Below are 27,014 nucleotides of genomic sequence, written 5' to 3' on the forward strand. Positions count from 1 at the left end.
AGCTCACTTGTTCTAAAGAAGCAACTATCTAAAGAAGCAACTATAACCTTGGGCAGCAGCCTCTATTGTCTTACATGCAGGAGCAAATATTTGCTTTTCATAAGAACAGCCAAAGGTTACTAAGAAAGACTTTAGAAACTACCTAATATATATCCAGGACTGGCATGTTTTGCTGCTTGAGGCAGACACAATGATGCTCCTTCCATTCCATGCAGCTGAATCTTACTTCACTACTAGCAACAAGATAGTGTCCTCTACTGCACCTAAGGGCAACATGCTGGGTTTTTTGGGCAGGTGGGGTGTGTGTAACATCCTGTGGCACAGCTATGCTTTAACAGGTGAGGGCTGAAGGCTCAGGAACAGCTTGTGGGATTGTTGCTGCTATCTCCCTAGCACTGGCTGAGCTAACTGCCTCACTTTGCCTAATACTAGGTCAGGACCTGTATATATCAGAATTTATACTAGGGACAGGGATACAGGGGGGAAAATACTGGTGTTTAAAACCTGTTTTAATTTTATTTTTAAGTTAAAAACCAGTGTGAAGGTACTATTGCTATGGTGAGATGTTATAGAATAAATGAGAAACAAAAAAGCAAGATTCACCCAAATCAAGTCAGGCTTCGAATGACAAAGATCAGCAATGTATCAACTAGACCATGATACACAGCAGAACTGTACCAGAATCTTTCTGCTTTATATTATTTCAATTGTGACATAGTAAATTATGGAAAGTTATATCTGGGAAACTGGAACGTCAGACCACCAGCCGAGAGATGAAAAACCTAGGCTGCAATCATATGTGCCTTTACCCAAGTTTTGAGTATACATGCATAGGACACACACACACACACAGATTGATATATATATATCAATCACACACAAACTTAACTCGAGTTTTGCTGTTAATACCTTTCTGGCACTCCAGGTGCCAAAACCTAGTAACAAACATTAAAACTGAGGAGTATTGCAAAATGTTACTTGATTCCAGAGCGAAGTGGATAATTATTCAGCAGCCAGCTAAAGACTTAACCAAGAATCAATCAATCAATAAAATTCTTTAACAGAAAGGATGATTTGGACAAACTTTTTAAAGCGAATATACATTAACTTGCTATAAGGTAAGGTTTGTATAACAAGAAACAAATATAAATAATCTGGTCAGGGGACAGACTAGAACAAGAAGGAAAAAAAATGAGATAAAATCATTTGTGCAAGTTCTCACTCTTCCTTTGTTTAGGAATGTTCTCTGTTTTACTAAGCAAGTCCTTGAGAGTAATAGGCAAAAAGGATTGTTTGACTACTTATAAATGCTGGTGTTAACAGAAGTGGAAATAAATTCAAAGTTACTTTTCTAGGAAGAAGTTGTCCATAACACAATTGGTTCTCAAGAGATGCATCACAGTCCTCCAGGTAGTATTTTTTCATTTAAATTGGGCACTTGAACATCTCTGACATGGGTGTCAGGATTTTCCTGCTGACCACAAAATTATAAGAGGTGGCATCACCAGCATGCTTTCCCACCCAGACAGCAGAGAGAATAAGGTATTATATAGAGACTTGGTTTCAACAAGGATGTGAATTGTGCTGCACTTAAATTTTCAAAGGAACAGTAACAGAATAAATTATATTCTTTTTAAGAGAGCGCGTCAAAACAACCCAGAGATGATATTGAAATCCACAGAGGTGCCTCTGGATCACTGTCAACATTTGAATAATATTTTCAGGATCTGAAGATCTTCCAAAACCATTTTCATCATCAGTTTTTCCCCCTCTTCAACAACTATCCAATACAAAATCTTGACAATTACTCAAGTCCGTGCTCTTGTCACCAAATAATAGAGGATGAAGAAGACTACAATCAGTCCAGCAGAGACGTAGCAAAGAAGTTTACGATTGTCTCTTCCCGACCGGGTCATAGTGGAGAAACGCTTCACACTCCCCGTCAGAAGGCCTGTCACACTCATGAAATCGGAATCCTAATGCAAAGAGTAGAAATAATAAGGTACTTAGAAGACATTGCTTACTGAAAGAAGCAACATGATACATATGGCATACTTCAGTGAGAGAAATATATTTAACTCAGTTAATTGAATTCCAATTTAATACTGTTGATATTTAAAAAGAAAACCCAAACAAATGCAGACACATGTGCTCAGATCCCACACCAGCAAAATACACTAGTGAAATTCAAGATTTGACCTTGTCAATAACAATTTTAAATGACTTTACTGCGTGCATATTTTGATCTCATTTATCCTTGCGATAACCCAGTGAGAAAATAAGACTTCTATGTGATCATTATAACATGTGGTAGTCTGTGCAAGGTCCACACAAGGTTTGCACACTTGTTCATTCAGGTACTTCTTGCATAAGAAATTCAGAATATTTGACACGAACCTTACTGCATAAAATAGTTTCACAGCATATTTGCCATTAGATGCCAGATCACTGAACACCAGTTTCTCAGGGAATCACTACCAACAGAAGACCAACAAGTTTGGTCCCTCTTGGAAAGGAAAAAAAGATACGTGTGCATGTTCCAGAAGTAGAATGGCATGCTAAAACACATTAACTCTCTGGAACAGAGCTACTTACACCAATAGACTTGTGAGTGACTTCTTCTCTGTACAGAAATATGTTCCAGTACAAACTAATTGTCCTGTTTGCTCATGCTGAGCTTCATCAGTAATTCTTAAAGAGTGCAAACAGTTGCTTACCATGCCATCCAAGTAGTGATTTTGATCCTCAGCATCTTTGTCAATGTCCAGTGCAAGCTATTGAAAACACAGAATGAAGCAGTTGTTGACACCTAGACAACTTTCGGAAAGAACTAATAAAAGGGCAAACAAGAATATCATTTGCTCCTCAGCAATTCTCTGTATATTACTAAATACAAGGGGGTTGGGGACAAAAACAAAAACCCTCAAAGACCAAAGTCTTCTGGAGAGCAAGACAGCAATCAAAGAGCAAGGGCTCATCCAGACTTCCTTTTTGCCCAAATGCCACAAATTTCCATTTGTTCTGATTCAGCGTGAAAGAGCAAGTTTTTGATGGGAAAGCGGCGGGCCAAAAGAAAGAAAACATGTTCAGTGATGACATTTCAAAGCACAGCCCTGTGCCTAGAAAGCACAGGGCAAAAGGTTAAGTGTGGATGCCCCAAGTAAAGAAAGTAATCTACAAACCGATTTTAGCCGGGTGACTTTGGAGGCTAGGTTTTCAGTCATACGTTTGTTTTCCACATCTAGCATATCATCCACAGCATTGGCATTCTGACCTGGAATGAAGATAAAGTAATTATGCCACTTAGTGCAGCTAAAACATAACAACTGTTAAAACAAAAGGTAGTATGGTAAAATGTGTGGTTATTTTGCAGACCTTCCCCCAGCTCACTCCAAAGCCTATTTTCACCATCACAGGGCACAGCAGGCTCCCCACTTTGCTAGTGTGGGATGTTACCCCACACTGCAGACACACACACAAATGCCCTGCGAATGGGGAAGAGTCCATTCCACCACCACAACGGAAAGCCACACTGCAAAGCATGGGCAAAAAAGCTGCCACGTCCTTGCCCGCCAGTCAACTACAGAAGGCACAGGAGCCCCCAGCAAGGGGGAAGGTGGCAACTGTGACCTGGGGAGGATCAGAATGCCTCCTTTGTTCCCCGTCCCCCACCCCCAGCACAGGCCACGGAGGTACTGAGGCAGCGCGACGAGCCGGAGCAACGGCGCCTCCAGCCCGTTTTCCTGAGGGAAGGCAGCGCCGCCGCCGCCACCACCCGCTCCCGCTCCGGCGCCCCCTCGCCAGCCTCTTCCGCGATCTCACCTCGCCCCCAGTCCGCCATGGCCGCTTCCTGCCTCCGTGTCCCGCTCCGCCCACAGAGAGCAGGAGGAGGAGCGGCGGCGGCGAAGGCTCGGCTAGCCGGGGAAACTCCCCCCTCGGCCGCAGCGTCCCCTCCTGTCGGCTGGAGAGGGAGGCGGCCTCCGGCTGCTCTTGCGGAGGCGCGGTGCAATGGGAGCGGAGGCCTTGTCCTCGGCTGGCGCTGCAACGCCTGCTCTTCCCTCCCTCAGGAGAGCGGCCTCGTCGCCCTTGTTATTCGGGAACGACTTGGATGGTCCGCGGCCTCGGGCAGGATCGCCACGTAAGGGGCCCGCTCTGGCTTCTAGTGGGCTGCGACAAAGGCTCGTTGGATGAATTCCTGTCACACAGGTGTTAAAAGGGCAAGAAGTCGTTTAGAGGAAAAGGTGGCACTCCTTCCTCGCCCTTTTTTCCTGAGCAGTGCAGGTCTATAAGATTATTTATTCTTCCAAGTGAGCCTTGAGGCGTTTGGCAAACCAAATGCTAAAGTGTGACATTTTTATGCCACCACCTTCCAGGTTTTGTGCAGTTCAAAAGCACGTCAAAGTGCAAGTAGGCGGGAAGGTAAATGGCATTTCCATGTGCTGCTTTGGTTCGCTTAGTCATGCTGGCCACATCGCTGGCTCCTTCAGCCAGTAAAGTGAGATGAGCGCCGCAACCCCAGAGTCATCCACGACTGGACCTAATGGTCAGGGGTCCCTATACCTAATAGCTTACAGAAACTTCTTTGTGTATGTAAACAATTTATGAGTATGTTAGTTCTTCCAGTTCATCTAAGTTCTTCATGTGTTTTTCTTCAGGTTAAATATACCGGACACTAATTTTCTTGTACTGGATACAATACATTGCCAAGAACTGGTATATAACTCCAAAAGAATAATTGGTAATTAAGGCTGGCATCCTGCATGCAAGTTGCTTAAGTTCCTTTGAAGGGAATGGGATTCTGGCTGAAAGCCCAAATACATTTATAAGGGGCAAGTCCAGTCTTGTCCAAAAGCACTTACCAACACACCAGGAGCAAGGATGATTTTCATATTGAGGGGCCAGATAACTTTGTGTTGTGATGGCTTACAGTGTAATCACATGCAGAGTTGGTGCACCTACAGTAATTATTCATAAAATAACACAGCAGCAAGATGTTTACTTGCTCTGCTTGCATGTGCTCAAAGACATTTATTTGATAAAATTAGCAGTTTCTTTACTAGAAAGGCAGCCTGCAACTATTTTAAATAAATAAATGTTTAGGTAAAGATAACGGTGAAGGACCCCTGGACAGTTAAGTCCAGTTGAATTCGACTATGGGGTGTGATGCTCATCTCTGCTTTCAGGCTGAAGGATCCAGCGTTTGTCTGCAGACAGCTTTCCCAGGTCATGTGGCAAGCATGACTAAACCGCTTCTGGCGCACAGAAGACCATGATGAGTGCCAGAGTGTATCTACTCGTGCTGGTGTGCTTTCAAACTGCTAGGTTGGCAGGAGCTGGGACAAAGGGGAGTTACTTCAGTTCCCTTGTGGAACTGAAGTTAGTGAACTCATTCAAGAAAGTAGTCTAAAATGACATGTTAACTGACCGGAACACGATTGAGGGTGTGTGGTTTATATGTTTAAAGACAGTGCTTACATACCGTAGATAGGAACAGATAATATGGATTACTTTTCCCTTAGTGTAATAATCATAGAGAGAGGCATAGGCACAAACTCCTAGAGGCCAAGGGGTATTTGGCCACCCCAATAAAATATTTGAGGGGGCCAGCCCTGAAATGGTGTGCATGCACTGCATCATGTGATTGATTATGGGGTGCAGGGCTTACCTCCCCCCCCCCACAATATTTTATACAAGTTGCCCCCCTGGAGCGAGGGTAGTTAAATATTGGTACAATTGACTTTTTATGCTTATACATAGAAGAGTGATACATTTAAGTGTTTGTCTAGAATCTAGATCAATATTTATGTAGAACAATGATGTAGCAGTTATTCCTACCTCATTAATCTATGTTATTATTTATTAAATTTCTACCCCAGCCTTCATCTCAAAGGGCTCCAGGGTGACAAACGCCAAAATCTTAAAACAATAATAGTAAGAGGATACACAAGCTTCTGTAAGTACCATTACAGAAGATTAAAGTATTATCTATCTAGTTAGTGAAGAATCAAAGTAGGACTTTGAAATAACAAGCTGGGTTAAGGGTTTCCATAAGTCTGTTATCTCCAAGAGTAAAACAAAATCCAGGTGATTTCTTTTTTATCCTTTGGATATCCAATCTGTGGATGCTGGTTTGCCATTTCTGACTGCTGCCTGGGGAGCAAAGCCAAGAGTTGACTGTAGTCAGTCATCTGCTCCATGCCATGATTTCTCACTTCCCGTATGGTTTTGCATTCACCATTTCCCATCAGCCTGAAGACAGTTACTAAAAGGGGTGGAATTCCCAAGAGACCTGTTCATTCTCTTCTACAGTCTCTGGATGAGCAGCCCAGCATTGTGGTTCCCCACTGCGCCCTCTGTTTTCTGCTAGCAGGATTTCCAGCAGAATGACAACAAAGCCGCTGCCTGCTCTTGAAAACTGCATTTGGTAGGGTTGGGGGAAGGAGGGAGAGTTGCTGTTTTCAGGAAATGAAGCAGGAAGTCTGATCGAAAACTGCACACACAAAAGGCAGCTTAACTAAAAAGAAGGTAACATTTCCCCCTCACCCTCTGATTAGTTTGGTTTTTAAATTTCTGAATTCAGGTTAGTAGGACTAGCTAGGCATGAATTTATAGTGAAAATGATTTTTTTGCTCTTTAAAAAAAAGGGGGGGAATGGATATATAAACAATATTATTTTAAACCATTTTGGAGTTTGTCATGTAGCTTGCATGTTGGATGACAGGCTGGGATATAGGTTAATGGGATATTTTCCATTTCCCCCAGCTTGTGAATGTTTTCCAGAGGGATGTGGATGGCAGTAGGCTTTGATGGAGTTTAAATGATTAACATAATCTATGTATATATGGCTTGCCTAAACAGAAACAGGTCTGACTTCAGCTTTACATTTTCATTCATATACAAAGGTTTGCATATTCTGTTTGATGCTGATCTTTTTTTCCAGTGTGTGCACTGGAAATGGGTGAAAAATAAACTGATATGGCTGTTTCTAAATTACAAAATCCTTGCATGTGTGTGGACCTGTAGTGGAAGTGCTAACTACAATCATTGTAGCAAGTACTGCCAGATGTTTCCTATTTCAAGGTATATACCTTATTTAAAATGCTTTGCTTTTGTTTCAGATTATCACAAGTCTATATAAGATAAAGGAAGTGATCTGTTTCGCAAGCTGTTACAAGCTAACTCATACAATCAGTTGAGCTATTGGCCTCATTCTTTGATAAACTTTCACTTGTTGACAATGCTTGATGTCAAAAAACTGTTATGCAATTAAGAGCTAATTTATGCAATGATTCTATATTTTCCTTTTTAGTTCCCTTAGAAAATGGGTTACACCTTATGGCAAAAGATGGTCTCAATTATTTGTTGTAAACACAAAACTCATGTTGCCACTCCATTGCAAACCTTCCTAATAGGAGTTGAATAACAGTATGCCAAATCACAATTTGTACTTGAGACAAATGGTCCCAGTTTGGGACAAATGGCCCCAGACAAATCCACCAGGGTGCTTGGAGAAATCAGGGGACAATTTTATTGTTGGAGAACTGTCATAAAACTTTTTGTACAGTGTTTAAAAGAGAATACAGGAAAACATACAAGCCCACATTCCCCACAAGATTTCAGGGATTTAGCAACAGAGACCTTGATCCAGCTCCAGTTGCGAGGAACTAGTTGTGTGATTGGCCCTGGGTGGGGACGTGCATTAACTATGTGTACAGAAGGCTGTTTATTTTCATGCAGTTTGTTTCTAATACTCTGGTTATGTTTACATCTCAGTCTCCACACATACATACCCCACTGTTCCAATGCCTGTAGCTCTGAGAGCTGATTAAATTTTGTATAAAAGACAGCTGAATTCTTATGAGATGAAGCATTTATGGATCCAAGAATGGTGGTGCTGTGCCAGAATTGACAATGCCTGCCTGTATCTGGTCATAAATATATAGCATCGTATCTCTTAGTTCTTTATTTGGATGTTGTTCTGTGCCATACTCTTTGCTGGTTTGCAAAGAATTCATAGCAAGTATTTAATTATGTCCATGTAAGCTGTAGCTCACAGCAATTTCACACTTTGTGGCAGCTGGGTAGTGTTTTCCTCAGTACACATGTAAAGTGTGAAGGTCAGGCACCTCTAAAAATGAGACGTGACTCTTAGATAGTACAACTCATGGCATTCTGGGAATGTTATCAGGCTTCTGTAATTCTGGCTTGCACATAATTTGCAACTTGCAGGAAGAGACATATATCATCATGATTAGCATTTTAGTTTTGAAGGCCAGGATGGATTCTATAATGTAAATGGAATGCACTTGATTATAAGGCTGAGCACTCTCAAGATGGGACAGGCATGGACTTCTTGTTGCCTCTCCCAGCTTGTGTGCATGGCCTGCTGATCTCCCTCACCCTGTCACTGTGTGCTGACATCATGTGCTGTGATTAGAAAGACTACTGGAGGGAAACAAACATGGCCACACATCCTTTAAACAGTTGCCATGTTTGTTACTCTGTGGTAATTGAATGCAGATGATACATTTAACCAGGTTCATGTATTTGGATCTAATGGGAGTCAATTTAAAAGGCACTCAGATCTGTGGAAACCTGACAAATGATTTTGCCACCTTAACCTAGATGGGTGTGTGTGTTTGCCTATATTGTGCTATGTACATTTTTTAAATATATCACTGGGATGGTTCTAGGTTTTTCTGTGCTGTAACAGAAACCAGGACAGTTGGAGGAGGGAGGCTATTTCAGGGAGCTGCAGCATCCCTTCTGAGGTAATCCTCAGACTGGGGGAGGGGGAGGCTTTTGTAGGTGCTTTGCTGGGAGGGCATTTTTTAAAAGCTGCAAAGCTCAGTGAGGGAAGAGGATTAGTGTGAGAGAGCGAGTGAGCTGCTGGCTGGTTTTACTAGGATCATCCATCTGCTCTGTGCTTTGGGCATATTGAAGTGGGCAGTCTCACTTTGCTTTCCTCATCTCCTCCTCAGCTGTGTGATTAGGGCCCTGCGCATCTGTAATTATCCAGCCAGACTGCAAAGCCGCTTGCCACACTTTACAGCACTCCAGGCCACCTCCACACCGTGGAGCAATGGCGCTCCGGACTGTGCTAGAGACTGTCGAAAGTGGGGAGCAAGATACTATTCTCAAGGTGCTGCAGATCTACAACCAGGAGGTGAGTATTCATTGGAAATTGTTTGGCTGATGTCAGTCGGAAGGATCAGCTGGAGAATCTGTGCTGGTGCTTTGGTGCCGTTCCCCATAAGCTGCCTTCAGTTTTATCTGCCTGCATTGCTTCAACAAAATGTTGTTAACCTCTGCAAGCAAGTATCTTTTTGCCTTTGCAAAGATTAGGTCATTTGCATATTGATTGTTTGTGACTGCACTCTCCCTTTTTTCCTGTATGTAATGGGGAGCTTGTGCTGCTTTGGCCAGAGTCAGACGTGTTGGAAAAATCGATGTTAGCAGTGAAGGACGGATTTTGGAGAGCAGAAGGGAAAGGAGGAGCTTTATGTGGCAAGCAGATGTGTGGTATTAACAAACAGGCAGCCCCAGGAGGAGCTGTATGTGGAATAGAACTACTGTGCAATTTTAGATAATTAAAAAATCTCTTAATGAAGGGATTGCCATAGATATGGCATTTGAAAACTGATGGGGAAGAGAGGAAAAACAATGAACATGGTGAGAACAAGCAGTCTAAGGCACTAACCATTAGATTTGTTTCAAACTGACACAAGAACCAGATACTTCAATGATAATCATATCTGAGAACTTGGAATCAAGCTCCTGTGAATGTGTCATTAATTTACAGGCAGTTGCATCAGGAATACTTTTGGTTTACATATCTATGTGATTCCCCTTGTGGTAGACCTTCAAACTAGGTGGGAAATAAGCAAAGCTGCACATTTTATATGTAGCATAAGTGGTATTTCCTCAGAGGAAAAATAAATGAGTTGGCAAACTGCATGTATTTATTTGCATATGAAATCGTCTTACACTGTGTCAGATCATTGGTCTTTAATCCAGCATTTGTTTACTTCAGCTCACAACGAGGCCTCGACCAGAGGTCTTTCCAAGTCCTGACCTGAGATGCTTTTTTAATTAGAGATGCTGGGAAATGAACCTGGGAACTTTTGCATTAAGAGCTTGTGCTCCACTGCTGAGCCTTCCCCTTGTTTTGCTGTGGCAAAGATTCCAGCTGTAGCAATGACAACATGAATAAAGCAGAAACTGGTAGATAAAATATCAGCTTCATTAGCAGAGAAAAAGGTTTAAACCTTTAGAACTCCATTCAGGATATATGTGTATATACTGTATGTATGCATTTGTAGGCGATTTTGGATAGAGAAAATCAATATTCTACCTGGAAGTTTAGAGAACAAGAGCTTTGTAAACAGAAAGGCCACCTTTTGGTGTTTCTCCATCAGTGTTTGGAAGAGCGACTGCCATTCTCTGAGCACCCAGAAATGCTTCACTGTTGTCTCTCAGTATGGAAATAGTTTAATGCTGAGATATTTTAAGATATATTTACAGTCATAATCAACATGGCTACTCAGGTGGTAATAGGCCATTCTTCCTGTATCTCTCCCTCCTCCTTACCCCAGCAAAACAAGATGGTACAAAATATGGTTTAGTTCTTTGTCTGCAATAGCAAACTGTGTATGATTCAATGGGCAGGGCTGTCTTTCAGAGAAGCTTGCCCATCATTACCAATACAGAGGTACCTAAGGTTACAAACACCTCGGGTTACAAACACTTTGGGTTACAGACTCTACTAACCCGGAAGTAGTACAGTAGTACCTCGGGTTAAGAACTTTGCCCCAGGATGTGAACAGAAATCGCACGCCGGTGGCACAGTGGCAGTGGGGCTGCAGGAAGCGCCATTAGCTAAAGTGGTACCTCAGGTTAAGAACAGTTTCAGGTTAAGAACGGACCTCTGGAATGAACCTCCGGAATGAATTAAGTTCATAACCAGAGGTACCACTGTATTCTCATTGATAATGTTGTTCTTCATCCTCCCCCCCCCCCCCCAATATCTTCCCACGTGGAATGTGAGCCACTCTGAGGACTCCAGTCCAAAAGTGAAATACATATCTAATAAATTAAAACTATTGTAGATCCCTTGATAGGTTTTCACAGAACCTCAGAGTACCGTAGAACAGAGTTTCAGAAACCATTGCTGCTGCTAATAAAACATATTGCAAGATCTGAAGCATAAGGCCTCCTGATCATTAAAGAAATCCTCTTCATACAGCCAAAATGCATTGTTAAATCATTCCTAAATTTGGAATCTTAGTATTCCATTTCATTTCTATATGATAGGATTGAAAGAGGTGAACATGATTTTGGAATGTGCATAGATGAGTGTGAACAAGACCTGTCAACAGTGATTTGCCTGTGTCTGTTTGAGAATCATCTTCAAAAGTGAATTTGCTAAAAAAAAATACATTGTGATTATGAAATGTTTACATAGCAGTGTAAAATTAAAAAAGAATCTAGAAGACTTTAAAAAGCAAATGGACTCGAATGTTGGGTCCTTATTTACAATTTCCCATGTGTTCTTCCTTCAGGAAAGCTGGCTGGGCTGTGTGAACTGTCTTGTACTGAGGATTGCCCTTGAATGCAGTAATCTTTTGAGTGGTAGTTGACAATTCAGGTTAGAGCCCTGTGTGCTCCCCTACCACTTCATTGTGGAAAAAATGTCACTATCTACCCTCACTTAAAATGATTGTAAGGTTATCTCAGGACAGTTAATTTCAGTAGAACAAGATGTGGAGAGTGTAGGGCTGCATTAAAGATTTTAGATTCATACAGTGTAAATGGAAGAAAAAAACCATAGTGGTATGAGATGAAGCTGTCTACCTGCCTTACCATAACAATTAATCTTTTGCTGATGTTTGGATGTCTCGGTATCCTGGTACCTCAAGACTGAATAGGTATGCTTTGAAATGACCCAATGAATTTAATTCAAAGTTTCCAACTTTTTAAGTATGTATAGCATACTTTAAAAATGGACTCTAGATATTTTCAGTGCTCAGTGTCTCTAATTCTGTGTAGGATTTAATGTGACCCTTACTGGTCACGCCTAACATGCTAGGTTCTGTACATTCTAGTTTATTAAGCTCCTTATAATGAAACAAATCATGTAACATACTTTTGAATATTATGATCAGTAGCTAGGGATTTGCATAAGTGACATATATACACATTCCAAAAACAAAAACTTGGACCATAACTAGGCTTGTTTGTGGGAGCATCCCTTGAGCAGAGTTCCTCTTTTGTTGGCAGGAGCATCTCATGAATGGGCAATGGAACTTTCCTCACTTTCCCCCTGCAGTCCCTTATGCCTTACAAAATCTGCTCTAGAAGGTTGGAAGACTCTCCAGAGAAGCATGAGAGAGAGTGCAGGGGGTTGCAGCAGGAAGGGAGAATTAGAGAAAATTGCCTCTTCCGTCTTCCATGTTGCAGACTCATAAGAATTTTTACTCAAATAGAAATTGGCTACAATAATATATTGAAACTTCTTGTTCCAAAGTCAAGAGAAACTAATTAGATTGTCATTTTCTCGTGAAGACATCAGAATGGAGAACCGTTTTTTTTGTGTTGTTCAAATGAGCACATCCTCAATGGCTTCAAAGGGCTTTCCAGATGCAAGTACTTTAAGGGCTGCACCCCAAAGTTGCTTTGTTCTGCGTCTTATATTACTTCAGAATTGCATCCTATGTATCTTTTGATGTTTTCTTCAGCATAGCCTTATATGAAACAGTAGAATTGTTCAGAGCTGCACAGTTTCCTTATACAGTGGTACCTCAGGTTAAGAACTTAATTCATTCTGGAGGTCCGTTCTTAACCTGAAACTGTTCTTAACCTGAAGCACCACTTTAGCTAATGAGGCCTCCCACTGCCACCACACCACTGGAGAACGATTTCTGTTCTCATCCAGAAGCAAAATTCTTAACCCGAGGTACTATTTCTGGGTTAGCGGAGTCTGTAACCTGAAGCGTCTGTAACCTGAGGTACCACTGTATCATAGCTTTCATATGCTCCTCAGTATGAATTTATCAGTTTAAGCATGTTTCTTGCTTAACTTCTCACTGCTTTATAGTGTTCACTGGAGTTGCATGCTGTAGGACTAGGTGTTCAGCAGAAATCAGTTGATTATCACTTGCTTTAAAATTCCTCTCGCGCTTTTAGAATAAGTTTATTTTCTTAGTACATATCTGTTGTCTCTGTTTCATCTCAGAAATCACAGTGTTTCACCTTTGAAGATGAGGAACAGGAAGAAAGGAGGGTAAGTACTTATTTTCTTATTTTGCTTACTCCATCAGGATCACTGAGGCTGTGAGATGGTGACTTGCCCTAGACATTGAAAGCACTGAATTCCTCCTACATGCATGGAAGCTTTTCCTTCTGAACAAAAGTGTCTAGTTCAAAACCATGCTTCATGTGTATTATGGTCCTCAAGAAGTATGAAATCATCCTGGTAGCAGCTAGAGGGTGGCTGATGGTGCTGCCTCATAAAACCACATGCTGGTTAAGAAGCAGAGTACAGTTTGATAGTGAGGCACCTGTTGCATTCAGGTCCCACTTCTTTTGTTAAACCCCGCCCCCCTGCCAGTCTTGGAGCCGTGAGATGAGTAGCAAATAATCTACTTGACTAGTGGTTGTGTGATGTGCTTATACAGAAAGGCCTTTCTATGAGGAGGCACAATCACAATAAAGAATGGGAGCTCAGTTCCCTCATGAAGTTTCCTTGATGAGGCAGCAGTGCTAAGCCAATTACATCAAACCATAAGTCCTGTAAAGCTGTAGCATTTGTGATCCTTCTATATCAACATTTCTGTTGATATAGATCTATAAGGTCTATTTAAAATACTATAGTTAACTTTTATTTAACATAAAATAATATGAACTATTACTAATGATAAGTATAACCAATCTTATTAATACTATTATGATAGATAGGTAAGTATTTGATTATTAAACATTTATTTAACTATTTTAGATAATAAAAAGTACTGTTGCTGTTTTTAACGGGCAGTTTTATTGACGTGTTTTTTACCTGCTTGCTTTATAGGTGGTAGTTTATGTGTATGGGATTGTTTTATGTTGTATTTTTATCTTGTTATTGGGCAACTTGGGGGTCATTATGTGGAAAGGCATGATATAAATTTAATAAATAGGGTCACACATTGGCAAGCACATTTTCAGTAGGTGCACCAGCCAGTATAATTTTATCTGTTCAAGGAAGCTTCCTTGAGTTTTACTGCATAGCCAAATTGCAGAAAGAAAAGGGGAATCATCCAAGATGTAACTGCATACAGTGACTATGCAGATATCTTTATTGCATTCACTTTCGGGGCAGAAAGCTACTGTGACTTGTTCTCTTCTCCTACCCCACCCCCCAGCTGTTTTCAATTTCTCTTCTCTGGATTTGAACTCTGACAGAAATAAGCCACCAGTCTTTGAGGAGAACGGTAGTTCTTTGCATAAACAGTCCTGTTCACTAGCATCAGTTTAAACAAGTGTTTGCTGATAATGCTCCAAAAATAGATACCTCTGTACCTTTACTGAATTTGGATTAAATTGACCCATAGTCTGCTGCAGAAAGGGATGCGGGTGGCGCTGTGGGTTAAACCACAGAACCTAGGGCTTGCCGATCAGAAGGTCGACGGTTTGAATCCCCTCAACGGGGTGAACTCCCGTTGCTCAGTCCCTGCTCCTGCCAACCTAGCAGTTCGAAAGCACGAAGTGCAAGTAGATAAATAGGTACTGTTCCGGCAGGAAGGTAAACAGCGTTTCCGTGCGCTGCTCTGGTTCGCCAGAAGTGGCTTAGTCATGCTGGCCACATGACCCGGAAGCTGTACGCTGGTTCCCTCAGTCAGTAAAGCGAGATGAGCGCCACAACCCCCGAGTCGTCCACGACTGGACCTAGTGGTCAGGGGTCCCTTTACCTTACCTGCTGCAGAATAAAAGGATACAAAGAGAAGACGAGAGAGAGAGAGAGAGAGAGAGAGAGAGAGAGAGAACCCATGAAACTACAAATGTGCCTATTTTTAAATACTGTATCTGTTTTCACTGAAGCTCCACTATGGCACTCCTCCACTCACTTTTGTATCATTTTGCTGCTTTATTGTGGCCTGCAGAAAGCAAAGAACTACCTATCACTAAAACCAATGAGGGTGTGTGTATAGAAAGTGGAATCCTCTTAAGGATCAGTTTTAAACCTCCTTTTTTTAACTTGCTCATTAATGACCTAGACTTAGAATTTTGCCGACAATGGCAGAGGTTTTGAGAGGAGTCCCAAAGGCATATCTGCAAATTGCAGGGAACTTGTCATTAAAACTGCAAATGCAGTTGCTGCTGCTGCTGTTTTTATTATTAAATTTTTAACCTGCCCAATATAAGCAAGTGTAGATCAGTGCACATTTGGGCAAAAAAAGCCTCATTTATTTTAACTATATTTATTTATTTAAAAATTATAAACTGTTCTACATTCAAATAATAAGTGGTACAGTATATTAACACGTGTCACAGATGTACTAATGGGATCCAAACTGGCAGGGACTGACCAAGATGGATAGGGCCTGAGGCACTGGATGGGTTGTGCAGGTTTGAGGTACAACATAGCTCGTTCAACCTGTGCAATCCACTAGCGCAGACATAATTTTCTTTCTTCACATAGACATTTATTGCTTCACTACTAGTTTTCTTCTCCCACCCCCCACCTCTGTAATGCTTCAGAAACTGGCTGCGCTTCTGATCAAGTTTCTGGAGAGGGTGCTGCAGCCATCCTGCCAGGTCACCTGTTTGGAAAGCATACGGATCCTGTCCCGAGACAAAAGCTGCCTTGGCCCTTTCACAACCATGGAAGGCCTGAAGACGCTGGCCAGGCACGCGGGGATTGATTACGCAGAAGAGCAGATTCTGGAGGTTCCCGACCTTGAAGTGATCCTGGAGGCGCTGAAGTGTCTCTGCAACATTGTCTTCAGCAGTCCCCGGGCTCAGGAGCTGACCTCCGAAGCCCGGTTCGTGGTGGGCCTCACAGACCGCATCAAACTCTACAACGAGAGAAACCTCCCGCACGATATCAAGTTCTTTGACTTGCGCCTTCTCTTCCTGCTGACGGCGTTGAGGGTGGACATCCGGCAGCAGCTTGCGCAGGAACTCCGTGGTATCGGCCTGATGACAGATACCTTGGAACTCACCCTGGGAGTCAAGTGGCTGGACCCTCACGAGGTAGCTGCTGAGGGGAACCCTTCTGCTCCTTTGCCTCGGCAGGAGGTGGAGCGTGCCATGGAGATCCTGAAAGTGCTCTTCAATATCACATTTGACACCAGCAAGAGGGAGGTAGATGAGGTAAGACACTCAGAGGGAGCTTTTCGTAGCTCAATTTTGTGATGTATTTCTGTTTTTATGTACCTGTTTCTTTCATCCATGATTCCTGTGCTTATAGACACCATTTAAGAAAGGAAGGGGGCAAGTTGCCTTAGTTCACCCCCTCCCTGCATTTCTGACTTGTTCTGTGGGAGCACCTATATATTTGGTCAATTCTGCTCATGCCCACTGGCTGACTCTTGTTATAAACAGGCCTATTTATCAACACAGAAAAGCACAAATTCCTGCACACTCGAAGCCAATAAAAAAGAAAGGCTAAATGAATGAAAACATTCATTTCTAAAATGTGTTTACTTCCACGATCCTGATCTAAAACATAGTAACATCAGATATTTTACAATCTGTTGGAATCTATTTTTCAGCAATGCATGGCAACTCAAGAAAGAAAGCCTAGTATTGTGGGTGTTGAGGTGTAAGCAGCAGTGTTGGCAGTGTCTGTTTACTAACTAAATGCGGATTAAAACCTAGCAGATCAAGCTATTTAAAAATTCAGAGTCTCTCTCACTTTCTGGATTAGTAATGAACTGTGAGCTCAGGGAGACTTGTGAAGGATATAATTCCTGCGTGTATATTTTATACTATTTATTTATTTCATCAAATTATATACAGTGGTACCTCTGGTTATGTACTTAATTCATTCCAGAGGTCTGTTCTTAACCTGAAACTGTTCTTAACCTGAAGACCACTTTGCATCATTTTACATTGTGGGGAAAGAGAAGGAAGAATGCAGCTTAGACAAAATTGTGGGACCATAATCAAGACACCCAGAGAGAAGGATAAGGGGTCAAGGGAAGAAAGAAATGCTGAATGAAGGAGTCTCGTACTCCTTCATTCAGCCCTACTTTGGTTACTATGCCCACATTTCTCCACAAAATGGTGCCAGGAACTCTCTTGTTAAGGGCTGTATTCAGAGCAGGGTACTTCAGCGATGCACATTTTTACTTTCCTTGGGCACAGTTTTTCTTTGGACTAGAATTCCATTCCATTTTGAGAACGTACTGTAAAGCGTAGCTTTTTGCAACCAACAGACTGTGCACAAGAGAGAGATGTTCCTTTCTCATAATCAGGCTTTTCATTGTGTTTTGGGGCCAGGAAGATGCTGCTCTGTACCGACGCCTGGGTGCCCTCCTCCGTCACTGCCTGATGATTTCAGCAGATGGTGAAGATCGGACAGAAGAATTTCACAGGTGATTATCCTGGTGAAAAGCTTGGATTGGCTGGGAAAACAAAAAACATTATCATGACCGCCATACAGCTTGGGTATTCAAGAATCTGGGGGTCAGGTCTATTTGACACAGTTAGTACCTAAGAACTTTAGTTGCTGATACTGATTGATATAGTGCTACCTGCACTTCTGTACAGGGGGGGCGGGGGAGTGTGCCACACCGGGTACTATTTGGAGAATGGGTGCCATTGTGGCTGCCCCCGGGGACACGCAACCCTGGGATGTGCACCACGCCCCCGCAGACAACGCCCCACGCCCCCGGGACACGCACCAGCCATGCCCACGCCTGTTCTCTGCTCCAGGGGCTGCCGCATGTTGCTTCGCCACTGGCTACTGGTGGTGGTTGTTGATGATGATATAGTACATGGCACTTTATAAATAATTAGTTTGATATAATCTAAAAATGGACATCAGAAAACAGCAAAGGAAGGGAAGAGAAAATTGAGGCAGTACATGGGAGAAGTAAATTCTATTGTTAAATGTTCTCAGGAGTGTTTATAGTCTTGCCACGATACCAAGGCAAGGATAGTTTTGGGTCTTGTTCCTGTGGTGCTTGAAAATTGAAATAAACTAGATTTTTGTCAGCTTTAAACAACAAAACAAAATGGTTCCTTGTTGATGTGGAGGCTACTTCCTTTGCATATTTTGTCTTGCATTGCATGTTCAGCCACACAGTCAACCTTCTAGGCAATCTGCCTCTCAAGTGTCTGGATGTCCTGCTGGCCCCCAAGGTGCATCCGGGCTCGCTTGAATATATGGGAGTCAATATGGATGCTGTCAATGTTCTGCTGGATTTCCTTGACCGACGTCTTGACAGGGTGGGTGAAAAGTTCCTCATTGCCTCACACCCACATTTACTTCAGATTCTTTTCATGCAGCCAATGAAATACACTGTAATATTTATTAGAGAGGAAGGGGGAACTACAGAGTGTTACAGGTTTTGGTGCGTACCATGAATTTCTTATACCATAAAGTTTCATCTGAGAAAAGGGATAGGTTATAAGGTATATCTACTCCATGGGTGGAGCCAGGATTTATTTTTTGTGGGGGGAGAGACTTTATGTTGGGGGTCGGGACAGAACAGATATATCTGCAATGCAATTGGTCAGTTAGTTAAGTATTTCTATTTATTTATTTACTTCATTGGGGAGGGCAGCTGCCCCCTCACCTCTCTGGCTATGCCTATGATCTACTCCAGGCATCCCCAACCTGCGGCCCTTCAGATGTTTTGGCCTACAACTTCCATGTTCCCTAGCTAACAGGACCAGTGGTCAGGGATGATGAGAATTGTAGTCCAAAACATCTGGAGGGTCGAAGATTGGGGGTGCCTGATCTACTCTGATGATTTATTATGTTGCCTGCAGCTGAGCTGCCATTTACCTGCTCTGTTTCAGAGAAAGGAAACTAGTGTTTTTAGATCCTTCCATAATAAAAATTGTACTCTGCTGTATTTTTTCCCTACATGGGAAACAACATGGCTGTGATTATTATTACCACCTTCTTTTTTTGTGGGCTCTTCTCTAGGGTCACAAGCTTAAGGAGAGCCTGACCCCTGTGCTGAACTTGCTGACTGAGAGTGCTCGAGCCCATCGGCAGACCAGGAAATTCCTTAAAGCTAAGGTACTGTATTTAAATTACGTAGGATCCTAAGCAATAATGCTTCCATTGATCCAGCAAAAATGTAAGGCAAGTCCCACCCATGCCATCATTCTGGAAATATATACTGTAGAAATACTGAAATTGTCACCTAAGGCTTTGTGTGATCCTATCGTTTTGAAAAATGCTTTGAATCCCTTGCTATGAGTGTGAGTGGGCATGTGTCTGCCTAATGTAAAAGTGGCAAAAGTCACCATGATGGTTTCTGCAAAGATGTAGTGGCACTTTTGGAGCAATATTTACAGGGCCTTATGAAAACCAACGTAATAGGAAGGCCTTTTAAAATAACTCTTCCCTTTCCATGGGATTGCAGGTACTCCCTCCACTGCGGGATGTGAAAAATAGACCGGAGGTGGGGAACTTGTTGAGAAATAAGCTTGTGCGCCTCATGACTCACATTGACACTGATGTCAAGCACTGTGCTGCGGAATTCCTCTTTGTTCTCTGCAAGGAGAGTGGTGTGTGCCTTTCCATGTTCTATTTCATCTAGTGAAGGTTGTCTTGTAACATTGTATGTCTGACATTGTATGTTACAATGTCTTGTAACACTGACTGTCTGAAAACGCAGTTGAGTGAATAGACTGATCCATCCAACTTCGTAACTGCTGAAAGATTCATAGCACTGGGGTAGACAGACAGAATATGTTTTAATGGTGGCTTGGCTGCTAAGAGCTGAGGCAATTCACTTATGAGTCATAAGGCAAAATTACATATTGCCTGGGTAAGGGTGGAATGAAACAGAACCAAATAATTCACCCTAAACATTCACTGACTAGAGATACACTTAGGAAAGAAAAATATTTGTTGTAAAAAGGGAGGGAATTCCAAACTTAAGCTTTGATAGCCACATACTTACATATTCTCTCTCAAGTTCAATCAAACGGCCTCGCTTCACAATTAAATCACTCTTTTTGCTGAATGTTAGGACAACGACAACAGTTTTTCCTTTGCAAAGTGACTGTTTCCCTCCAAATACATGCACCAGCCCATAGATGCCTACAAGCAGTCCCATATGACATTTCACACATTTCTTCAAGTGTGGATATTATATTTGCTTGAGGTAAAAGCCATACAAATATCTTTAACGGTCAAAGAAGCTGGGTTCCCTGCTGCTACAGGGGTAAGGGGATTCCCTGGGCCTGTACAGCAGGTGGAGAGTGAGAAGCAAAAGAGGTGAAGTGAAGCAGCTCTGAATGTGACTTACAGACTTGAGAGGCTTGCAAGAAATCCTTTCCTTAAAAGGTGGTCCGATAAGCAAGAGTCGGTTTTATGATCATTTGAATTCAGCAGTCTTTTCCAGATTGTTTTTGTAGCAGCAGAAGAATATGACCCTTTTGCCTTTATTTTCCTCAACAGTGTCACGGTTTGTGAAGTACACGGGATATGGGAATGCTGCGGGGCTCCTGGCAGCCCGAGGCCTCATGACAGGAGGTCGGACAGAAGGAGAATACTCTGAGGATGAAGACACTGATACAGAGGAATACAAGGAGGCAAAACCCAAGTATGGACCCCCTTGTATGCATTGCTTCCTTAAGTATTGCCTTTTCTTCTACTTTTGGCACAAGTCCTTTTCTTGTTAACTTTTCCTCACTCAACCCATTACTCATTTTTTTCTTTCCAACGTTCTTATTGGCATGATGTTCATTTCCCTGTGTTTAATACTGTGGTTATCTGCTTCCATGCCTAATGGCCTTATTCACTGCCTGCCACGTCTTCACAGTTGCATGTCTACACCAACAGCTTTCCCCTATAATCTGCTGCAGAGAATCACAAACCTTTGTTTTGAACTCCATTTATAGGTGGCTGTATGTACGAAAGCTTCTCTGTCATGAAAGAGGTTCTGACTCCTCCCCACTCCCATTTATCTTGGTTGCTTTCTCTCTTCCTATCCCTTGTCCCGTTCCTCCCATCCCCTTCATTAGCAGATGATTCTCCCTTCTATTCCAAATATATACAGAATTTCCATCATTCACGATTAAATCCATCTTGCGGATTTCTTTGGTTAACTGTTTTATTAGCACAAACTTCACAATCCCATGTCAATGTTCTTTCCTTCTGCTACCCCTTCCCATTTTCCCCTGCTCATCATTTATATTGTGATACATGTGAATGCATTTGCACATATAGAAAATTTATTAAAGTAGGGACTATTGAAATTCAGAGGAGGGAGAAGTGAACATTACTGGGAAAGGGGTGAAGATAAGAACCTGGACAATGAGAGGGATAAGATTGAACTGAACTGAGTAAAGAGTGCTATTCTGGACACTTTGGGGATAGAGACACAAAAGCACCTTGTATTCTCATGTTAAAGGTGTATGTCTGTAATAGGCATGTGAATTAAAACACTAGATTGCTGGACTGCTAACCTCCTCCTCTTCCCCTGCTTCCACGATAACCAGTCCAAATGGGCATCAAAACTGCCATGCATGTCAGTAGGGGGATTGCCACAGAATCCTGTGCCATTTTCAATTTTTTAGTAGTATTTGGTTTTAGGTAGCATGTAGTGTTGAAGAATGTTTGCTACATCTCTGGTACAGTCAACAGTCATTATGCCAGTGGTCAGTATATCTGCTTTTTAAATGAACATGCTTCTGCCTTCTTTCTGTGTGTTGTTGTTTTGACTGACTCGTACAGCATTAACCCTATAACGGGACGTGTGGAGGAGAAACTTCCCAACCCAATGGAGGGGATGACAGATGAGCAGAAAGAGGTTGAAGCAATGAAACTGGTGAACATGTTTGACAAACTCTCAAGGTACCATGAGATAGATTTATCTGGAAGTGGGTCAGCAGTTTGAAGAGCAGGCTAAAAGAGGTCAACCAGTTAAAATCAAAGGTTCTGAAATTCCAAGGACATTGTGACTTCAAACGAATAATTTCTGAATTGTTGAATTACATTTGACCTCTTTTATCCTCCAAATCATTGGACTGTCTTAGATTGTGAGCTCCTAGGAAGGAGGGCTATTAACATCAAGAAAGGCCATTGAAAACAGCCACGAGCCTGTTAGGTAGCACAGGATATCAATATGATTTTGTCCATCAAGCCATTATGTGTTAATAGTCACTGAATGGGAATGAAATGGAACCAATTGTCTGAAAGAATCAAAGGAGTGAAGTACTGCCCTGGCATCAGTGGTGGCTAATGGGGTAGCATTGCTTTCTTGGCTTCCCAATGCTGTGCATCACTGTGAGTTACTAAGAGGTGGAGGGGGGGCATGGCAGCAGGGAGCTCAGCACAGTGTGGGTGCCAATCCATGCACTGTGTCAAGCTCCCTGTTGGCTTTACTTCCTCTCATGGTAACCAGCAGCTACACTGGATTTCCATCACTTGGTGACAGTAGGGCTTCACTCATTGCCTTCAGATGTGGTTGCTGGAATGAAATAGTGTGCATCTCATATTTAAAAAAGCATTTAGACTGTTTTGTAACTGCTAGTGGACGAGGAAAATTATATTGAACTTAGTGGCAAGCAACAGGAAGGCAATGACAGGTGACCATACCAAAAGGGTGCTGGTATTCTGGCCTTTTGACTACTGGAACTAGAGTAGCAGGGCTTGGAAAATGTTGACCATGTATCATTAAGTTTCTTCCTCAACAGTGAGGATTGGAAATATTTGTTATAATATTAAAGCAGAAATTTTCTAGAATCCTGAGGGGGAAGTGGAACCCAAAAATCAGTGCTCTAGGTGGCGGTTCATCTGTGCTGGAAAATGAACACCTTGGATAAACTGGGTGTGAATACTGGGAATAATGGAAATCTGCACCCTGGGGGATTGCACACCACTTGCCTACAGTATACATTTGAATGTCATCTCCACAAAGTTCATTCTGCAGGCTATGTAGTGATAACTCTGGCTAGCTGCTAGTAGGAAGTACTGTTGCAAAGGCAGATGGCAGCTAATGCCACCCATTCTCCTTCCCAGCAGGCATTCACTCTACAGTAGTTGTTCATACATCATTTAAGAGTAGTGTGGGCAGGAGTCCAGGATCTACCTAAGGAGTTCAAATGACATCTTGCTGAGCAGCCGTCAGTCTATTTATGCAGATGCCCCATGTTTCCAGTGTGCATTAGACAGACAGAAATGCTAGTCTGAGCATTTCATTAATGGTATTTCCACTACAATGTCACTTTCTTTTGCTGCTGACCTGGCCTAATCAGAAGGACCCCTGAGGCATTTTCCAGCTAGATTAGCGGAGAAAGATTTTGGAGCAATCACTTCCTGGGTTTCCAGTGTAATTTTAGCATTGTTACAAACTTGCATTTGGACCTTAACTTCTCTGAAAATCACACCCTTATACTTTTCCAGGGTGTATGTCATGAAGGTTCTGAAAGGCTGATAATTAGCATTTGGTGCATGGCTAATGTGCCCTTTAACTAGTGATGAAGCCAAAAATAGAGCTGCAGTGCACCGTAAAATGAAGGAAAAGCCTTCATTAGCAAGCTAGTCTCCACATTTCCCACTGAGTTTCAAACAAAAAATATTTTCCTTTCAGTGGAAATGGTTCATCATATAAATTGATTTCAGTCAGAATGTAGGCAGTTCTGTTCAGGTTTCTGAGCATGAAAAACTGCTTTCTGGCTAAAAATGGAGAGTACATCCTTGCTACCCAAGAAATCTAAACAACACTCTTAGATTTGACACACTGATTATACAGTATTTCATTTACATTTGATTAAATGAAATCTACATTCTGATTGGATTCATTTGTTGTTGCTTAGTAGTTTCTCCAGAAGACTGAAAAATGTTCTTCGTATTTGGAATTCACTGACCAAGTTCCCTTGATGGACTAAAAGGGCCCTAGGAGATAGAAAAGCAGTGGAAAAGTCATTCCACTTGATCCTTAAAGGTAGCTCAGTGACTGAGCACATGCTTTGCTAATGACACCAGATTCAGGTCCTACAATCTTAGGTGCCTGAAAAGAAATCTGCCTAACAACCTGATGATCTGTAGATTGTTGGGTTACTGTAGATTGTCATATAAAACCAGTAGTAATTGAATCTCATCCGAAAGCTTCAAATTCTCTTCTAGAAATGTTAATAGAGCAACATCTGTAGTTGAGTAAATTTGTCCATGGTGTGAGTATTTATATTCTGGATGTGAGCCAAGCAGTGTCAGCACATGTACCAGATGCCAAACTGAGGGAGGGTTGGGGCTGTTCTTACTGGTGGTGGTATGTATGGCTATTTTATACTATTTCTGCTAGGATCAACAAATGAATTACATTTCTCAAAGTGGGCATACTACTGGTCTGTCCTTAATGTAGGCTTCTTTCTCTAAGAATGTTATCATGAGGAGCCCCTCACTGACTGTGCTATTTCTCCTTTCCATTGCAGACAGCGAGTCATCCAACCAATGGGGGTCAATCCAGATGGCAATTTAACGTCTCTCAATGTAACCTCCTTGGAGGATGCTGTCCATCAGATATCTGAGGAGAGGTTATCATCTGACTCTGACTTGGAATTGGACTGAAAAAACATTTCCTGTTCCTCAAAAACCTATGGACCCTCTATTCTCTCTCTGTAACAGGTGCTGTATCAGGAGACCAGTCCCAAGAAAAGACTTCCCATGGGATGGATCTCCACCGCCCAGAGTGGTATAACATCTGTTTCTTCTCTAGCTCTATAACACTCCTACCTTAGAGAGCTCTTTACAGCTTAGCTCTTTTGATCTGTTTTCCCTCTGTGTCCACAAGATTATTACACTCCGATTCCAGGTATTTTTGAACAGAAATTTCATGGAGGGAAGGGCAATCTCTTATTATATCATGGAGGTTTAGTAGCACTTAAGGGTGCTGTGAGTGCACTGCAGAGTTACTTGTATGGGACTAAAATGTGAAACACACAGGTGATATATATGTGTGTGTGCGTGTGCGCGCGTGCATTGATACTTGTGCAAAGCACATAATGCAGCAACCATACAGCGTGGTGGTGTTTAAAACACACGGATACTCTTGGCAAATGTAAATGTCTATTTGCATACACGACTGGGGCATATTAATAGAATATAGAAATGTGTGAACAATGAGAAGCCTGCATTTTTTTTACATGTGAAATGCAAGAAAGCATACTCCTGGAGGCATATAAGTGCAATGTGTGTGGCAATCAGTCACATATTTTGGCAGTTCCTTTAAGACACATTACATGTGTATGGAAACATGCAGGTAAGGAAACGTGCATTGTTGAAATAGTATGTATATGTGTGGTATGTGTCCGTTATCTGAGATAATGTGCAAAACTCTGAGATATCCTTTGCTCACAGCGACATTAATGTTCGCGTTTGTTGATAATTTGGGGCCAGGAGGCCTCTAATCCCCACTATAACCTTGACACCATGCTCCTCTTTCTACCATGTTTAGTTTCTGGACTACTCTCACTCTCTGTGCTCTTCAGACAAAAGGCAGTGACCAACTGCTTAACCGCACTCTAAATCTGCTTCAGTTCCCCTATATCCACAGCACTCTGCATTCACCCTGTTATGTACCTTCATCCTGATCATAGGCTTTTCTGTTTAAAAAAAGCAGCCTCCATCTCCTACTTTGTTTCCAACTTTGCCAACAGTTTCTGAACTTAGCACAAATATAAAGATTTTCACTAGAATAAATGAAGCCTTCAGATAACAATATGCGTGCATCTGTTGATTATTTGGGTGATTGTATCTGAGCAATTAGAAATTACATTTTTTGGCAATATAACCGTAGCCAAACTGGGAGGAGTCCAGTTATAGCAGTGTTGTACTCAAGCACAATGCCATGTGGGTGAGCAGTGGAACTTTCTGTGCTTTCAACAAACGAAACCTCACTGAGGCCATTGGTGTCTATCAGTCAGTCTGTAGTGATCACATATGTGGAGTATCCCGCCCATTGCATCGGACTGGATGATCTTCCAGCTGCCTCTGATTCTAGCTGTACTGTTTGAAAATGTTGGAAACTTTGGGTTATCTCCACAAACTAACATTGAGTACAATTATGACTCTTCTGCATACCCATCCTGCTAATATATAGTTAAAAGGTTATTAATCACTTACGTTTCAACACAATGAAACTAATTGAAGGTCTGCACATCAGACCAAAGGTCTGCCTAGTATCCTGTTTCCCAGAGTGATCATCAGGCAATTGCAGGAAGCCCACAACCAAGCCTTCCCCTGTTGTTCATGTAGCCATCATGCCTTATGGCCATTGGTATTCCTTTTGTCTTCCTTGCCATTAAAATAAAATTGTTCGGGGTCATTAAAACAAAGCTTATGAAGAATTTCAAAACGACTCTCCAAACTGAATGAAAGGGCAAAAGCAATTCAGTGGAAGCAAGTGTAAAATGATGTCTATCAGGACCAAAAAGTCAAATTAAATTCATGTGTTCTAAACTGACAGTGACCAGGAACACCTTGGGGCTGTAGTGTATGGCTCCATGGAAGATGCTGCTCCACTGTGCTGCAGCTGTGAAAAAGGCAAATTCCATGCTAGGGAGCATTAGGAAAGAAGCTGAAAATAAAACTGCTGTTATACAAATCTTGGGTGCAACAACATTTGAAATACTGTGTACTATACTGTTCTGGTTGCCTCACCTCAAAAACAATATTGTAGAGTTGGAAAAAGTTTAGAAAAAGGCAACCAATATGATGGAGGTACTCACATGTAAGGAAATGTTGCAGCATTTTTAGTTTGGTGAAAAGGCAGGTAAGAGGTGACAGTATATAGCAAACACACACACACACTTCAGCAGGGCTGGTGATTCAAATGTCTCATTTG

The 27,014-nt window shown here is 42.0% G+C and overlaps 2 protein-coding genes across 7 annotated transcripts; one reads left to right on the forward strand and one right to left on the reverse strand.

Annotated features, from left to right (window-relative positions):
- Nucleotides 1-496: 496 nt before the first annotated feature.
- Nucleotides 497-3,956, reverse strand: BET1L (Bet1 golgi vesicular membrane trafficking protein like). Its single transcript, XM_083418072.1, has 4 exons — nucleotides 3,823-3,956; nucleotides 3,183-3,274; nucleotides 2,718-2,774; nucleotides 497-1,976 (listed from the first exon to the last, which is right to left on the reverse strand). Exons 1-4 carry the CDS (start codon nucleotides 3,839-3,841, stop codon nucleotides 1,809-1,811), a joined length of 336 nt encoding a protein of 111 aa, XP_083274198.1. The 5' UTR covers nucleotides 3,842-3,956; the 3' UTR covers nucleotides 497-1,808.
- RIC8A (RIC8 guanine nucleotide exchange factor A) lies at nucleotides 3,899-25,889 on the forward strand. 6 transcript variants are annotated; one of them, XM_083417807.1, is made up of 13 exons: nucleotides 3,899-3,992; nucleotides 4,068-4,138; nucleotides 6,310-6,525; nucleotides 8,982-9,166; nucleotides 13,235-13,282; nucleotides 15,736-16,350; nucleotides 17,482-17,576; nucleotides 18,282-18,432; nucleotides 19,139-19,234; nucleotides 19,584-19,728; nucleotides 20,627-20,771; nucleotides 21,905-22,024; nucleotides 24,604-25,889. In XM_083417807.1, the coding sequence occupies exons 4-13, from the start codon at nucleotides 9,083-9,085 to the stop codon at nucleotides 24,737-24,739; spliced, it is 1,635 nt and encodes a 544-aa protein (XP_083273933.1). In that variant the 5' UTR covers nucleotides 3,899-3,992; nucleotides 4,068-4,138; nucleotides 6,310-6,525; nucleotides 8,982-9,082; the 3' UTR covers nucleotides 24,740-25,889. The 6 variants fall into 6 exon arrangements, with proteins under 6 accessions (XP_083273933.1, XP_083273934.1, XP_083273936.1 ...); XM_083417808.1 differs by adding an exon at nucleotides 7,119-7,191 and having other exon boundaries at nucleotides 3,984-4,138; XM_083417810.1 differs by lacking the exon at nucleotides 6,310-6,525 and having other exon boundaries at nucleotides 3,984-4,138.
- Nucleotides 25,890-27,014: the final 1,125 nt, after the last annotated feature.

The sequence above is a fragment of the Podarcis tiliguerta genome, assembly GCF_965153285.1.
Source record: "Podarcis tiliguerta genome assembly, chromosome: 1".
In the NCBI taxonomy this organism is placed as follows: Eukaryota; Metazoa; Chordata; class Lepidosauria; order Squamata; family Lacertidae; genus Podarcis; species Podarcis tiliguerta.